Below are 13,641 nucleotides of genomic sequence, written 5' to 3'. Positions count from 1 at the left end.
GCAGCCTCGCTCCAACGCACCATCCCGCACCCCCCCACACCCCACAGAGCCGCACGGGGCAGAGGGCACAGCCCCTTCCCACACGAGACATCCCGCCACCCCACCCCACCCCCCGCACTGACCCACGGCGCGGTACCCGAGGATGAGCACTTTGCGGTGACGCACCAGCGGCATGGCCCACGCCGCGAGTGGGGTGGGCGGGGGGGGGATGGGGGGGAAGGGGAGGGGGGCGGCGCGGGCGGGCGCTGCACACGGCGTTATAAACCACCCGCCGCGGCGGGGGGGAGGGAGGGGCGGTGCCGCCGCCACTACACCGGCAGCGCCACGTGACCACAACACCGCCCGCCCGCCCTCTCCTATTGGCCACGCCGCGGCGGCGGGGGCGGGGCGCGGCGGCGGCGCAGGCGCGTTGGCCGCCCGGGCTCCATTCATGAAAACGGAGGGAACGGTCGGGGCCACGTGGTGGCCGTACACCTCAGCGAGGCGGGCGGGGGGGGGGGACACCCGCCTCCTGTCCCCCCCGGGGACCTCCGGCAACATCCCCACCCATCTCCTGCCCCCCGAGACCCCCACCGCGGCCTTCCCCCAGCCCCAGGGACCCCTCGGCCCCCCCGGGGTTACCCCAGCCCCCCGAGAAACTTGAACCCAGCTCCCCTGGGTCCCCCAGCGTCCCTGAGCCCCCCAGCCCCCAGGTTGCCCAGTCCCAGGGACACCACCAGCCTCCCAGGATGCCCGACCCCCCACCCACCCACCCAGGCCCTCCAGCCCAGCCTTGCATAGCCCCCCACCCCCAGCCACGGCTCCACTAGGGCCATAGAGTCTCTTTATTTACCCAAACAATTAAATAGTAGTATTTCCTTTTTTTTTAAACAGAAGTGGTTAAAAGCAGGCTGGCCCCCTGCCCCACAGGGCGGGCCCCGCTGCCAGGGCGGGTGGGCGCGGGGGACATTTATATTACCATTTATAAATAGAAAAATAAAACTCTCAAGCAGGGCAGGTTAGCAGTTAGCACGGTTAGAGCCAAGCCCATGCCTGCGACAGCCGCCCCGTCCAGCCACCCTGCGGCACCGAGCTGCACGGGGACAGGGACACCATGGGTAACGGAGGGTCAGCCCCAGAGCTGGGGGACACGCAGGGACTGCTGCCAGGCTGGGCTGATTCGGCATCTCCCCGGACTTGATTTGGCCCTGGGACAGGGTCTGGTGGTGCCCGGCCTTGGCTTGACAGGCAGCAACCCCTCAGTGGTTAATAAAGCAATAAATACAGGGGGAGCGTGCGGGGGTTCAGCAGTGCTGTGGGGGGGTTCTGGGACACAGGAAGGGGCTGACCCCACCCCTTGACACCCCATCCCCAGCACCCCACCCCCGTTGGCAGTGCTGAGCCAAGAGACACCCCAACCTCCCCGCAGGGCTCGGGGTGCCCCTTGTCCCTCCAGCCTGGGTCCAAGGGGGAGCCCCCTGTTTCCAGTGTGCGGCATGATCTGCAGTGAGGCAACTGGGGGAGCTGGGGACCCCTAAACCTGCAGGGCTTCGTGGCCCAGCACACCGCCGGCCAGCCGGTAGAGCAGGCGGGAGTACCAGTGCATGCCCGGCTCCGGTGCCGTCCCGTTGCCCGCCTCAGTGCGGGCGGGCAGCAGCGAGAGGAGCCCGTGGAAGAGGCGGAGAGGGGCGAAGGCACGGTGGGCCCAACGGTGGCTCTCCAGGACGGCGTAGCAGGATGCCAGCACCCCGTTAACGAGCAGGGTGCCGTGGGAGGTGAGGGGGGCGAAGACCCCCACGCCGTCCTCCCGCGAGACCCGCAGCACCCGTGCAGGACGCAGCCCCTGCCCACCGGCCCCGTGGGCCAGCACTGCATCACCCGGTCGGACACGGCGGGCGAAGACAGGAAGGAAGGCGGCTGTGCTGTTGGCCGCCCCGCGGGCTGCGAAAACCAAGTGGGACGGGGTGAGGAGCAGCCGGCGCGCCGGGCTGGCCGTCTCAATGGCTACGAAGGAGGTGCGTTGGCCCAGGTCACGGTCGAGGAAGAGGAGCACCTCGGTGGGCACCAGGCGCCCGCCCGGCTCTGCACCCAGCACCCAGTCGCCCCGGCGCAGGTCGGCCAGGCCCCGGCGCTCGCCGCTCTGCAGCGTCACGGTGGCATGGCCGGGGAAGCAGCCGCCGGTGCGGACAGCCAGTGAGTTATCTGGGCGGATGAAGAAAGCCATGGGTCCCCTCTGTCCCCACTGGCCACCTCCACTGGTCACCACCTCCAGAGAGGAAACGGCCCCAAAGCGGAGCCGCCCCCACCCCAGGCCCCCAAACCGCCCCCGGAACAAAGCGGGTATTTTCCAAAGCCACCCCGGTTCCTGTGCAGGGCTCCCGGGGAGACTGGGCGCAGCAGGGCCCCTTTGTCCACCCCGCACTGATGCCCTTTGTTCGGGGCTGGGGACGGTGACATTTACGGCCACTTTCACTTTCTGTCAATTGTCACTTCTGGGCCGGAGGGGGGCTGCTGGCCAGAGAAGCTGTGGGGCTGGGGACCACGCCCAGCCACATCAGCTTAATAACCCCGGTTGTGCCCCACACCGGAAGCTGGACCACGAGGGTGGCTCCGGCCAGGGCAAAATTTAGAGGGGGAAATGTTTTTTTTTGCCAATCTTGTGTCCAGAAAGGCCAGGGGGGAGCTGGGCTGGGGCCAGACACGGGCTGAACCCACTGGGGCTGGATGCCAGCCGGAGCAGGGCTGCGTCCCACATGGATCCAGGATACCAAGGGGGGGCTGCGGGGCCACGGGCTGGGCTGCTTATGGGGATGACAGCCCCCCACCCTGGTGGCAGCCCCACCCCGGCGTGGTACCTGCTTTGACAGAGACGTGGATGTGCGCCTTGGACTCGTAGTAGACCCAGTCGAAGCCGGCCTCCACGGCCAGGCGCGCCAGCATGCCGTACTTGTGGCGGTCGCGGTCGGACGTGGTGATGTCCAGCGCCCGGCCCTCGTAGTGCAGCGAATCGGGGAGGTGGTGCCCGTCCTCATCCCAGCCCTCCGTCACCCGCAGCTTCACCCCCGGCCACATGTTCATCACCGCAATGGCCAGCGAGTTCACCCGCTCCTTGCAGCGCTGGGGGGGGGGAGGGAAACACCAGCACCGGCATTACCCCCAGCCCTGCCGCAGCGTCCTGTCCCCTCCCCGCAGAGGTCCTGTGCGCAGATGGACAGACGGACACTGGGCCTGCATGGGGTTTGGAAGGAGCCTGAAGGAGCAGATGGTGGGGGGCAGATGGGGTGTCCCCTCCTCCAGAGGGGTACACGGCTGTGCAGCCCCCCCGCCCAGGCATGGGTTGAACATTAACGTGCCCCGGGGTCCTGTGGTGGAGCCGCTCCCTGGCGCGGGCAGCCGGGCAGAACGGGCAGGGGACCGGGACGGGGACCGGGACGGTGTCACCTTCCCCACGGGCACAGCCGTGACTGATTAACCCGGCGGGGGGGCTGTGAGGCAGAGCTGGGGGTGCAGCTGACCCTGAACCAGACCCGAGTCCCGGGGTGACACCAGGGGGGGGTCAGTGCAGCCAGGCAGGGCCGGGGGGGCAGCACGGGGGCGGGTCTGGGACTCCAGTGCGCAGAGCTGAGGGTGATGATGGGGGGTCCCGGGTGGCTCCAGGGTCCCTCTTCCCATCAGCAGTGGCAGCACCGATGTGGGGTGCAGGGGTCGGAGCTCCCCCCGGTGTGTCCCCCCCCTTGCCAGCAGCTGGTGAGGTCACAGCGTCCCTCCGCGCCCCTGTGCCCCCTTCTTCCCCGTGCAACAAAGCCGCTCCCGGGAGCGCGGGGCCGCGGGGGCGGGAGATGAGGGTCCGCGGGCCCGGGGCGGCCCGTCCGGGGGGGCGGCAGCGGCGGGGGGGCAGGAATGCGCCCGGCCCGGCCCGGCCCGGCCCGGCGACAATAGGCGCCTTCCAGCCCGGCGCTGACCTCAGGCCCCGGGAATGCCGGCACGGCCACAAAGGGCCCTTTCAGCCGCCCGCACCCCGGGCCGGCTCCGTGTTCGCGGCCCCACCGGGCCCCGCCGCCCCGGCCCCGCCGCCCCCGCCGCCCCGGCCCGCGGGAGCCGCCGGCGCCGCCTGGACCACTCGCAGCATCCCCCGTCGCCATGGCGACCGCGGAGCCGCCCCTCGCCATGGCAACGATGAGCATCCCGGCGGGGCGCGGCGCGGCCCGGGCTCCTGCCGCCCCGGATCCCTCCCGCCGCCCCGGGGAGACGGGTGTCGGGGCCGCCCCCCGTCCTGCTGACCCCCCCCCCCCCGCCGGCACCGCCCCGGAGTACGGGAGCACCGGGGGAGCGGAGCCGCCGGTAACCCGCGCCCCCGGCGCGGTGGCCAGACCCCGTGCCGCCCCCGCCCCGTTAATCCCCGACGGCGGGTCCTCAGTGCCTAACGCGGTGCGACCGCCCCGTCCCGGGGCTCCGGTGCTGCCTCTGCCGCCGTCAAGGACCGGGGAACGGCGACGGGGACCGGGGCGAGGCACGGTGCACCCCCGGACGGTCCGTGCGCCCCGGGAGGGTTGGTGCCACCCGAGGAGGGTCCGTGCAGCCTGGGAAGTGTCGGTGCCCCCCGGGAAGGATCGGTGAACCCCAGGAAGTGTCGGTGCCCCACAGGGAGGGTCGGTGTGCCCCACAGGGAGGGTCGGTGCGCCCCGGGGACGGTCGTTGTCCCCCGGGAAGTGTCGGTGCCCCCCGGGAAGGATCGGTGCCGCCCGGGGAAGGTCGGTGCTGCCCGGGCAGGGTCGCTGCCTTCCCGCCCACCCCCCCGCCGCCCCCGCGTCCCCGCGCCCCCGGGAGCGCGGCCGGGCCGGACCGGGCGCAGCCCCCACCTCGGTCATCAGCCGGTCCGCCCCCGTGTTCTCCTCGTCCTTGAAGATGATGTCGGGGTTGTAGTTGGGCACCAGGTCCCTGAAGCGCTCCGAGCCCCGCAGGACTTTGCCCTCCGCCTTCCCGCTCGCCCCCAGCGTCTGCTCGGGCACGTTGGGCACGAACTGTTTGTAGAGCAGCGGCGAGAGCTGCCGCCGCCCCAACCGCCGCCGCCCCACCGGGCCCCGGCCCGGGCCGCAGCCCAGCGCCGGCGCGGCCAGCAGGCAAGCGGCGAGGCCGAGCAGGCCGAGGGCGAGCGGGCTCCGCCGGGGCATCCCGGCCACCGGCCCCCGCTGCCTCCGCGGGCCCCGCTCAGTCGCCGGGGGCACGGGTGGCCGGGGCGGGCATGGTCCCGGTGCGGCGGCCTCGGGGCTTTTAGAGGGTCGCGGTGCCAGGGGCGGGTCGGCGCCGTTTCCTTCTCACACCCACGGCCCCGTCGCCGCTGCGGGATCGCCGACCGCCCGGGACAACTGACCCCCCCCACAGCCCCCCCTACACCCCCCCCCCGCCGGTGCCGCCACCCACTCGGAGCGCGGCGCCCGGGCACCGGGACGGCCCCCCCCCCGCCGCCGGCTCCGCTCCCACGGGTCCGGCACCCCTCGCCTGGCGCTGCACCCCGATCCCGGGGACACCCCGATACAGCCCGAGCCTTCCTACCGCTGCGTACCGGCACTGGCACCTGGCACCGGGCACTGCCCCGGGACTGGTACCGGACACCCGGCTCCTGGCGCTGTCCCGGCACCGGGACCTGACCCCGCGCCCCGAGCCCGCCCCCGCTTTCCGTCTGAACCCTGCGCTCCGGTACCGGCTCCTCTCCCTGCTTCCCGCACCGCGCTCTGGTACCGGGATCCTCCTTATCCCGGTCCTAATGCCGCGCTTCTGGTCCCGGGACCTCTCTCCTGTCACCGTCTTTTGGGACCGGGGAACTCCCTCTCCTGGCGCCGGTCCCGGTCCCGGTCCCTCTTCTCCTACCGCTGCCCGAGGCACCGGGGACACCCGTTATCCTAACGCTGCGCTGCCGGTCCCGGCACCTGCTCCGTCCCCTGACACAGCCCCGCTCCCGGGACCCGCTTCCTGGCACTACCCTCAGTCCCTCCCTGTTCGGTCCGACCCCCGGTACCGGTACCCGCTCCTGGCCCAGCCCCCGGTACCGGCTCCCCCGGGTGCCGGTGGGCACCGTGCGCTGCCCGCAGCCGCCCCGGCCGGGCCGCCGCCACCTGCGGCCGCTCGGCTCCGGTACTGGGCAGCCCCGCCGGGCCCCGCCTCGGACCCGGCCCCCGGGAGCGGCGGCGGCAGCGGCCACATCCCTCGGGGCCGCCCCCGCCGGAGCCCCGCCGCGCTGCCCTGCCCCGGACAACCCCCCCGCGCCGCGTCCCGGGACCGGGGCACCCCCGGGACCGGGTTCCAGCAGGGACCGAGGCACCCTCGGGGCTGGGACCGGGGTCCCCCGGGGACAGGGGCACCCCCAGGAACAGGGCACCCCCGGGGTTGGTACCGTACCCGCCCCCCCCCAGCAACCCCAAAACTCCCCACGAAACGCCCACGGGTGCCGAGGGTCCCGGCGAGGACAGGAGGCAGCAGCGGGACGTGTAGGGTTGGGAGAGGATCGCAGGGAGGGGCCGGCTCCCCGCGGCCCCCCCGCAGCCCCCCCCGCAGCCCCGGTGCCAGCCCGGGGTGACTGGGATGGGAGCAGGTCGCAGGGAAATCGCGGGCACCGATGGCCTCATTTCCTGCAATATAAACCAGGCTTCCTGTGCTTCCTGCTCGGCCCCGGCCGGGGGGGGGGGCGAGGGGGGGCCTGGGCCCCCCACCCCCGCCGTTGGGGGGGCAGCCTGGCTCAGCCCCAGCCAGGGCAGGATGGGTGGGGGGGGCCATTCCCCGGGGCAGTTTCCTCTCTGGCCACAGGACCCCCCCTCCCCCGGAATGCAGGGGCTGGGCCCCCCACCCCCTCATTGGGGGAAGCCCCGCCCCCTCCCTCACTCCCCCCCCCAAGCAGCCTGGTGCCCCCCCGGGGTCCCTCAGCCTCGAGCAGGGAGCTGCCCGAACCTTTGGCCCTTCCTGGAAGAGGCTCGTTAGGCCCAGCCAGGAAGAGGGTTAATTATGGCCCCCAGGGAGAGGGGAGGGAGGGGGTACAAGACTGAGACCCCCACGGGCAGGGACCCCCCCACACCGCTCCGCTCTGCCCTCAGAGGGAATAAAAACCCCTGGATTCAGATAGTTTTATATAAAAAAAAAGAGACTTTATTGCTCCATACAAGTTCCATGGTAACAGAGACCTGACAGACTCGTCACACCAAGCTGCCGGGGGCGGGGAGGGGGGGCTCATTCCCAGCACCCCAGGACCCTCCAGCCCCTGGGGACCCTGAAGACCTCAGGGTGGGGGCCAAGCAATGCCCCCCAGTAGCCCTGGGGTGACATCGGGACAGGGTGTGGAGTGACTGGGCAGGGGGCCACAGGGCCCCCACTGTAGTATCATACCAACTCCCATGGGGACACACACACATTTAAAACACAACTGCACCCCAGGGAGCTTCTGGGGCAGCACCGGGGGGGGGCAAGGGGGGGACCCGGCTGCTTTTGCATGAGGTATGTAAACTGGGAGGGGGGGCCACAGCCAGCGCAGCCCCCGGGGGACCCCACACGGCTCAAGGCCGAGGCTCAGTAGCACAACAGGCTGAGATAGAGCGGGACTGGGAATTTGGGGGAGCGGGGGGGGGGAGGTTCTCGGCTTTTCCTGGGGGTTTCTGACATCCCTGAAGCACCAGGCGCCGTCAGAGCTGGCTCCGTGGCTGGTGGCTGTCCTGGGGGCCACCGTGGTGGGGACACACACACACACACACATGTCCCTGTCCCCCAGCCCTAGCAGGGCTTGCCGAGGGGCCGGGAGCGTGTCACAGGCAGTGGCAGCTTGTGCAGACCTGGGCAGAGGGAGAACGTGAGAGCTGAAGGGGCAGGGGACACACACGGGACGATGGGACACGTGTCCCTGTGTCCCCCCTCCTCACCGAAGGCGCGGATGAGCTCAGCCTGGACAGCCCAGGAGACCCTTTTCACCAGGCAGAGGGTGGTGAGCCCCGCGAAGCCCATGTTGTAGAGGAAGACGATGTAGAAGTTCCCCAGCCAGTTGAAACGGCCGAAGTCCCCCAGGAGGTCGAAACGGGTGATCCCTGGAGTGGAAGGGGGGGAGGGCTCTGGTCAGGGTACCCCAGTCCTGGGGACACCCCAGTCCTAGGGTCACACTGTCCCCTCCCCTGAGGGCTCACCCAGCGTCCTGGAGAAGACGGGCAGGGCCGAGCTGAGCACCAGCAAGGAGACGCAGTTCCCGATGATCTAGGGGGGAAGAGTGTTTTTTTGAGGGAGGGGATCACTGTCCCATGGCCTGGTGTCATGTGTGTGTGTCCCCCACCAAGGCTGGAGAAGGGGCTCCCTCAGTTGTGGAGACCCACCAGGAGCCTGCCCACACCCAGGACTGCACCGGTGGGAGCGGGAGGTGGGAGGACACAGGGTGCCTGCGTGTGGAGACACCACACAGTGCACAGGGACACACACGACGGCATGATGCGGGGCCTGGGGGTCTGGGACACCCCCCCCCAGCACCAGCCTGGTGCTCCCACCTTGGTGAGGGGGGTGTCCTGCCTCTCGGGGAGCAGCCGGGTGAAGAGGGGCGAGCTGTAGAACCCCACGACGGAGGAGATCATCAGGTAACTGCGAGGGGCGTTAAGGAGGAGAATGGGGTGGGATGGCCCTGGGGACAGCGCTGGGGACACAAGTGCCCGCCTGAAGGATACAAGATGAGGATGACCTGCAGGGCAGCTCCGAAGGAACCGAAGATGGAGAAGGAGACCTGGCCCAGGGACGCGTCCTGCCGGGAGAGGAGGAGGCGTGTTGAGAGGGGGAAGAAGTCCCGGGGCTAGCGTGGGACACAACTCCTCACTGTCCCCTGTCCCCCCACCTGGGTACCTGGATGCCCCGTGGCATCGCGGCATCGTCCAGCAGCAGCTCCAGGACGTGGAAGCAGACGATGAGGACGGAGATGCCCTGGGGGGAGCAGGGAGGGAGTGAGGGTGGTTGGGGGGGGCGGACAGGGATGAGCCCCAGCTCCCCTGCGAGTCTGGGGCCACTTACCGTCAGTGCCAGCAGGCCCAGCATGGCCAGGGGGTAGCCCAGGTTCCTCTGCCAGGGTGACGCTCGGTGCCGCAGCTCTGCGGCGGGGGACATGGGACATGCCTGGGTGAGAGGGGAGCACGAGCCCCCACCCAACGGCAGGGGATTGAGGGGGCCCCCAGGGTATTGCAACAGCAGGTTTACAGCCCCCACCCCATTTCACACCCACCCACCCTCCGGGGAGCACGGGCTCCCAGGGAACCAGTGCTCCCAGTGCCAAGCTGGAGGGAACCCAGGTGTCCTGGGCTTGTCCCCCACCTCCCCAGCTCCTTACCCAGCTTCCGCCTCTTGCTCCGGATGGCGAAGAACTGCTCCCGCAGCAGCTCCACGTTCAGGTTCAGCCAGCAGGAAGCTTTGCCTGCCAGGGAGGAGATGCCAAGGGGCTCAGGGGGGCTGAGGGCTCCCATACAGTGGGGCAAAGGGGCCCCCAGTCTGCCTGAGCCCCCCAACTCCTGGCCAGTGGCCGTGCTGGGCACCCACTGGAGGAAATCCTGCGGGACACGGCGGCTTCCTCGAGCCTTGTGCAGCTCAATTGCTCGTCCAGGTCTTCTAGGAGCTGGGGATGGGTGAGGAGCCCATGAGCAGGCGGCGGGTAGGGTGTGAATGGCACCCCATGCCCAGGATGGGAGGCCAGGCAGCCACAGCGACTGCAGACCCCCAGGCTGGGAGGGGACACCTTACCCGGGGTTTCACCAGAAGCTTCCCCGTGACGGTGAACATGGTGGAGAGGCCGAAGGGGGTGCACACTGCGGCGGGAGAAGAGGCTGAGCAGGGGGTTCCCCAGCATCCTACCCCTCCCCGCACCCACAGAAGGGTCCTGGATAGGGGCTGGGGGGCTCAGCCCTGCACCACGACCCCTCCAGACGCCAGCACCATTTGCAGGGAGCAGCCCCTGCTCCCAGCTGGGCACCCTGGGTCCCCCACACCCGGTGCAGGATGGGCCACGGGGGCCGGGGCACCTCAGGGGAACGTCCCCCGACTTACGCAGCAGAAGCAGCACGCCGAAGAGCGAGATGCAGGAGTAGAGGTAGGGCAGGTAGAATTCCCAGAGGTCTGCAGAAATGGCAAGGTCAGACCAGCGGCACTGGGCATCCCTTCTCCCCTTCAGCACCGGGGCCTGATCCTGCCCCACTGGAGCCAGGAGAGCCCTGGTGCACCCCACAGGGCCCTGGTGTACCCCACAGAACCCCAGTGCACCCCGGCAGCACCCACCGTAGAGCGACTGGCGGCTGGCCGCGTCATTGCTGACGATGGCGGAGGCCACCCAGACCATGCCCAACACCAGCAGCGTCAGCAGCAGCAGCACCACCGACGTCTCGTACACCCTGGCCATGATGCCCTGCGGGAGCGGAGTCAGCGGGGAGCCAGGGACAGGGGAGGGACCAGGGTGGGGGACACACCCCCGCAGGGCCACCTACCTTCTTGGATCCCGCAAAGCCCTCTGACTCGGTGAAGAAGTAGGCAAAGGGCATGAGGAACACGAGGGACAGATTGGAGAAGAGGAAGACCAAGTTCCAGAGGCCTGGAAGGTGGGGACAGCATGGGGTGAGCTCCCGGGGGGGACAACCCCGATCCCTTGGGACACTTCTGGGGCCACCCCGTGCACCCACCGTGGACAAGGGACCCGTTCAGCCACTGGATGTAGTAGTTCTGGGGGAAGGAGAGCAGCACCTCGTTGCTGATGATGGAGAAGGGCAGCAGGAGGACGGCGCCCAGCGCCACGGCCAGGGTGAAGGTGCACAGCCCCAGTCTGCGGGAGAGACGAGTGTTGGGACCCCCCACGGGTGTCACAGCCCCCACCTGTGTGGATCCCAGCGTTCCAGCCGGGCAGGGAGAGGAAGTAGCAGAGCATCCCGCAGGCAGGGAGCAGGACGGGCAGGAACTTACGCAATCCTGTTGACAGCAGCATCCTCATCATCGTGCACTGCAGGGAGAGGGGGGAAAAACCCAAACCAACAGGGCTGGGGGTGGCATCGCTCCCTGCCTGCTCCTAAACCTCCCCCCCCCCCAGCTCTAAATGCTGCAGAAATGCTCCCAGGGCGTTTGGGCTCTGCTCCCCTCCTGTAGCAGCCGGGGAGGTGCCCCCCAGCCACCGATGCCACAGTAACTCTGGCTGCAGTGGGACCGGAGCTCCCAGGGGAGGCCAAAAGCGATGGAGGAACAAGCTCTGGGGAGGCAGAACGTGGCTGCCAACAGCTGCCTGGCTCTGGCAGCTCCCGCCTTCCTACCTGCCGCAAAGTCCGTGTGCTTCTTGAAATGGGTTATGATGAAGTGGCAGAGGATGTAGAGGCTGGCGAAGAGCAGAGCACAGATCTGTGGGCAGAGGAGGGCGGGCAGCGCAGGCAGGCCTGGAGGGCAGAGCTCCCACCCCAGGCAATGCCACCGGCTCGGGGGGCCTGTCAGCTCCACCTATTTGTTTTTCCACTCCTGGCCCTGGTTACACCCCACACGTGTACACCCCTGCTCACCCATGGGTGCTCAGAAGCTGCCACAACACCCAGGCTGGGGGGGCCCAAAGGGGCTGAGACCCTGGGAAAAGCCCACCCAGCGGCTCTGGGTCAGAGCTGTCCCACCCCGTGGGACACCCCTGCACCACCCAACCCCACAGCCCTTGCCGCGCTGGCCCTGGCACCCAGCAGAGCTGCGGGAACAGCCTTGAGCCGGGCGCCAAGGCCAGCTGCGGCGTCCCTCCCACCCCCGCCAGCACGCCGAGGTCCAGCCAGAGCAGGCGACGTTCGAGGAACGTGATGAACTTTCATCCCGCCGGGGACACAGCAGGACGGGGAAAGGTCGCCCGAACCCGCCACCTTGGCACAGGAGGAGTGGAGCAGCTGCGGCACCTCCCTCCCGCCCGGCTCGGGGGGCTCGGCTAGGCAGGGGTCCCCGGGATCTGCCAGATGGGGTGGCAGGGAGCCCCAGGAGCTGGCCCGGCTCCAGATCGCCAGAGCAGCAGCGTCCAGAGGGTCCTCCCATTCCTGCTTCTGCCCAGGGAAGCGTCTCAGGCTGTCGGTCCCCTCCTGCTGCGGGCTGTACCCCACAGCCCAAAGCTCTGCCTGGCCGGGGGACCCTCCACACCTCCCACACTCAGCAATGTCAGCCCGAGCGAGCTCCACTCTGGCTGTGCTGAGCCAGGAGCTCCTGGGCAAGACACAGCTCCCCGGGATGGGTCAGGGCAGACGTCTGGGGAGCTCCAGGGCAGAGATGTTGGGGTCTGGCCACCGTCTCCTCCCCAGAGGCACCGAATCAGGTTGTGGCAAGGTGGCCCTGGCACTGCTGGTCACAGCCTGCTTGGCCACCCCACAAGCAGCATCCCAGAAGGCCCTCAGGAGATGCCAGGACCAGGACACCTGGTTTGTCACCATCCCTGAGCCCGTGGCAGCCAGTGACCTGTCCAGCAGAGGAGAAGACCCAGCTGCTCCCCTCCACGTTGCCCACAGTTTGGGGGGGGCTCTGCAAGGCCCCTTCCTTCTGACACCAAGTGCCCCGGGGAGGGCTGTTGGCCTGGGGGCAGGGTCGAGCCCAGGGGCTCCCCGTCGGGGCAGGCAGGGCCCGGCACAGCGGGACCCCAGAGCTGCGGGGGGCGGCCGGGATAGGGCAGAGGACGGACCCGGCAGAGGGTCGTGCCCGGTGCTCAGAAGGGCGCAGCCCGGGACCCCGCTATCTGCAGGGTGCAGTGCAGCCCGCTGCAGCTCTGGAACAGATAAGGGCCGGCTGTGGGGCACAGCAGCAGCCGAGCCCCAGAGCTCCCGAGGGTCCGCAGGCTCCCAGCCCCTCATCTCGGCTCCCCCGCCGCCACCTCGGGACCCTTCCCCTCCTCGACGCCCCCTCACCACGGCCGCGGGTACTCACAATACACTCGCGGACCCTCTCGTGGAAGAGCTGCTGCCGCACGGCCAGCGCGTCCTGTTCCACAGGGGCCATGCTGCGGCCAGCATGGCCGGGCCGGGGCCGAGCGGCGGGACCGGTTGTACCGGGGGAAGCACCGACCGGAGCTGAGCCGGGCCGAGTCCAAGCGCCGCCTGAATGAGGCGGCCCCGCCCCCCGCCCGTGGCCCCGCCCCCCTCAGCGTCCGGTCCTCGCTACATTGTGTCCGCAGCGGCCTGCTCTGAAAGGGCCCCAACAGGCCCCGCCCCTTACCGCCCATTGGTTCTGGGAATTGAATGAGGCGGCGCTCATTGGTCCATGGAGGCGCGGGGCGCCCCCATAGGTTGAAAGCGGCGCGGAGCTCCCTCCCACAGCGCCCAAGGGGGCAGCAACCGGGATTAGGTGCAGGGACGCGGCTAATCCCCGGGGCCGGGGCTAATCCCCCGGGAGGGTTAATCCCCGGCGGGGTCGATGGGGACGGGGCCCCCCTCCCAGATGGATATAGCGCACCAAAGACAATTTAACCCCGGGCAGGTCATGGGAAGATCCAGTAGAGCAGAATCACCCAGGGTCCCCTGCACAGCCCCCACCCTGTAGCACCCACAGAAAAGGGGTGGGGGGTTTCTTCCCCCTCCCCCAAGGGAACAGAGGAGCTGGGGAAGAGCTGGACAGAGCCAGCTCCCAGCAGGAGCGCTGCCATCCCTGGCCGTCTCACTGGGCACAGACAATAGGGACAGT

The 13,641-nt window shown here is 69.6% G+C and overlaps 3 protein-coding genes across 5 annotated transcripts in view; all 3 read right to left on the bottom strand.

Annotated features, from left to right (window-relative positions):
- The window catches only part of KMT2D (lysine methyltransferase 2D), a 32,327-nt gene extending 32,097 nt beyond the window's left edge, over positions 1-230 (bottom strand). For both annotated transcript variants that reach the window (XM_042797174.1, XM_042797175.1), the window contains exon 1: positions 123-230. In XM_042797174.1, coding sequence (XP_042653108.1) covers positions 123-174 — 52 coding nt within the window. In that variant the 5' untranslated portion in view covers positions 175-230. The remainder of the gene's footprint in view (positions 1-122) is intronic.
- A 576-nt stretch (positions 231-806) lies between these two features.
- Positions 807-6,101, bottom strand: DHH (desert hedgehog signaling molecule). Its single transcript, XM_032998465.2, has 3 exons — positions 4,839-6,101; positions 2,835-3,096; positions 807-2,181 (listed from the first exon to the last, which is right to left on the bottom strand). Exons 1-3 carry the CDS (start codon positions 5,148-5,150, stop codon positions 1,514-1,516), a joined length of 1,242 nt encoding a protein of 413 aa, XP_032854356.2. The 5' UTR covers positions 5,151-6,101; the 3' UTR covers positions 807-1,513.
- Positions 6,102-7,096: 995 nt separating this feature from the next.
- On the bottom strand, positions 7,097-13,072 carry LMBR1L (limb development membrane protein 1 like). Of its 2 annotated transcripts, XM_042797110.1 has the most exons (17): positions 12,889-13,072; positions 11,268-11,352; positions 10,927-10,963; positions 10,650-10,789; positions 10,458-10,561; positions 10,252-10,378; positions 10,024-10,092; positions 9,721-9,785; positions 9,520-9,595; positions 9,314-9,397; positions 9,001-9,077; positions 8,836-8,913; positions 8,664-8,737; positions 8,490-8,580; positions 8,139-8,205; positions 7,881-8,042; positions 7,097-7,793 (listed from the first exon to the last, which is right to left on the bottom strand). In XM_042797110.1, exons 1-17 carry the CDS (start codon positions 12,958-12,960, stop codon positions 7,735-7,737), a joined length of 1,467 nt encoding a protein of 488 aa, XP_042653044.1. In that variant the 5' UTR covers positions 12,961-13,072; the 3' UTR covers positions 7,097-7,734. The 2 variants fall into 2 exon arrangements, with proteins under 2 accessions (XP_042653044.1, XP_042653045.1); XM_042797111.1 differs by lacking the exons at positions 9,520-9,595; positions 9,721-9,785.
- Positions 13,073-13,641: the final 569 nt, after the last annotated feature.

This window comes from Tyto alba, unplaced genomic scaffold (genome assembly GCF_018691265.1).
Source record: "Tyto alba isolate M040663 unplaced genomic scaffold, T.alba_DEE_v4.0 Super-Scaffold_23, whole genome shotgun sequence".
NCBI lineage: Eukaryota > Metazoa > Chordata > Aves > Strigiformes > Tytonidae > Tyto > Tyto alba.
This window is presented reverse-complemented; position numbering and strand designations above follow the sequence as displayed.

Bases quoted from the DNA above. Each gene is read 5' to 3' on its own strand.
- DHH (XM_032998465.2), bottom strand. From the start codon at position 5,150: ATGCCCCGGCGGAGCCCGCTCGCCCTCGGCCTGCTCGGCCTCGCCGCT. The intron at 3,097-4,838 runs GTGGGGGCTGCG...CCCCCCCCCCAG, and splicing joins CGGACCGGCTGATGACCGAG to CGCTGCAAGGAGCGGGTGAA. The intron at 2,182-2,834 runs GTACCACGCCGG...TCATCCGCCCAG, and splicing joins CCACGTCTCTGTCAAAGCAG to ATAACTCACTGGCTGTCCGC.
- LMBR1L (XM_042797110.1), bottom strand. From the start codon at position 12,960: ATGGCCCCTGTGGAACAGGACGCGCTGGCCGTGCGGCAGCAGCTCTTC. The intron at 11,353-12,888 runs GTGAGTACCCGC...CTCTGCCCACAG, and splicing joins AGAGGGTCCGCGAGTGTATT to ATCTGTGCTCTGCTCTTCGC. The intron at 10,379-10,457 runs GTAGGTGGCCCT...CCGCTCCCGCAG, and splicing joins GCTTTGCGGGATCCAAGAAG to GGCATCATGGCCAGGGTGTA.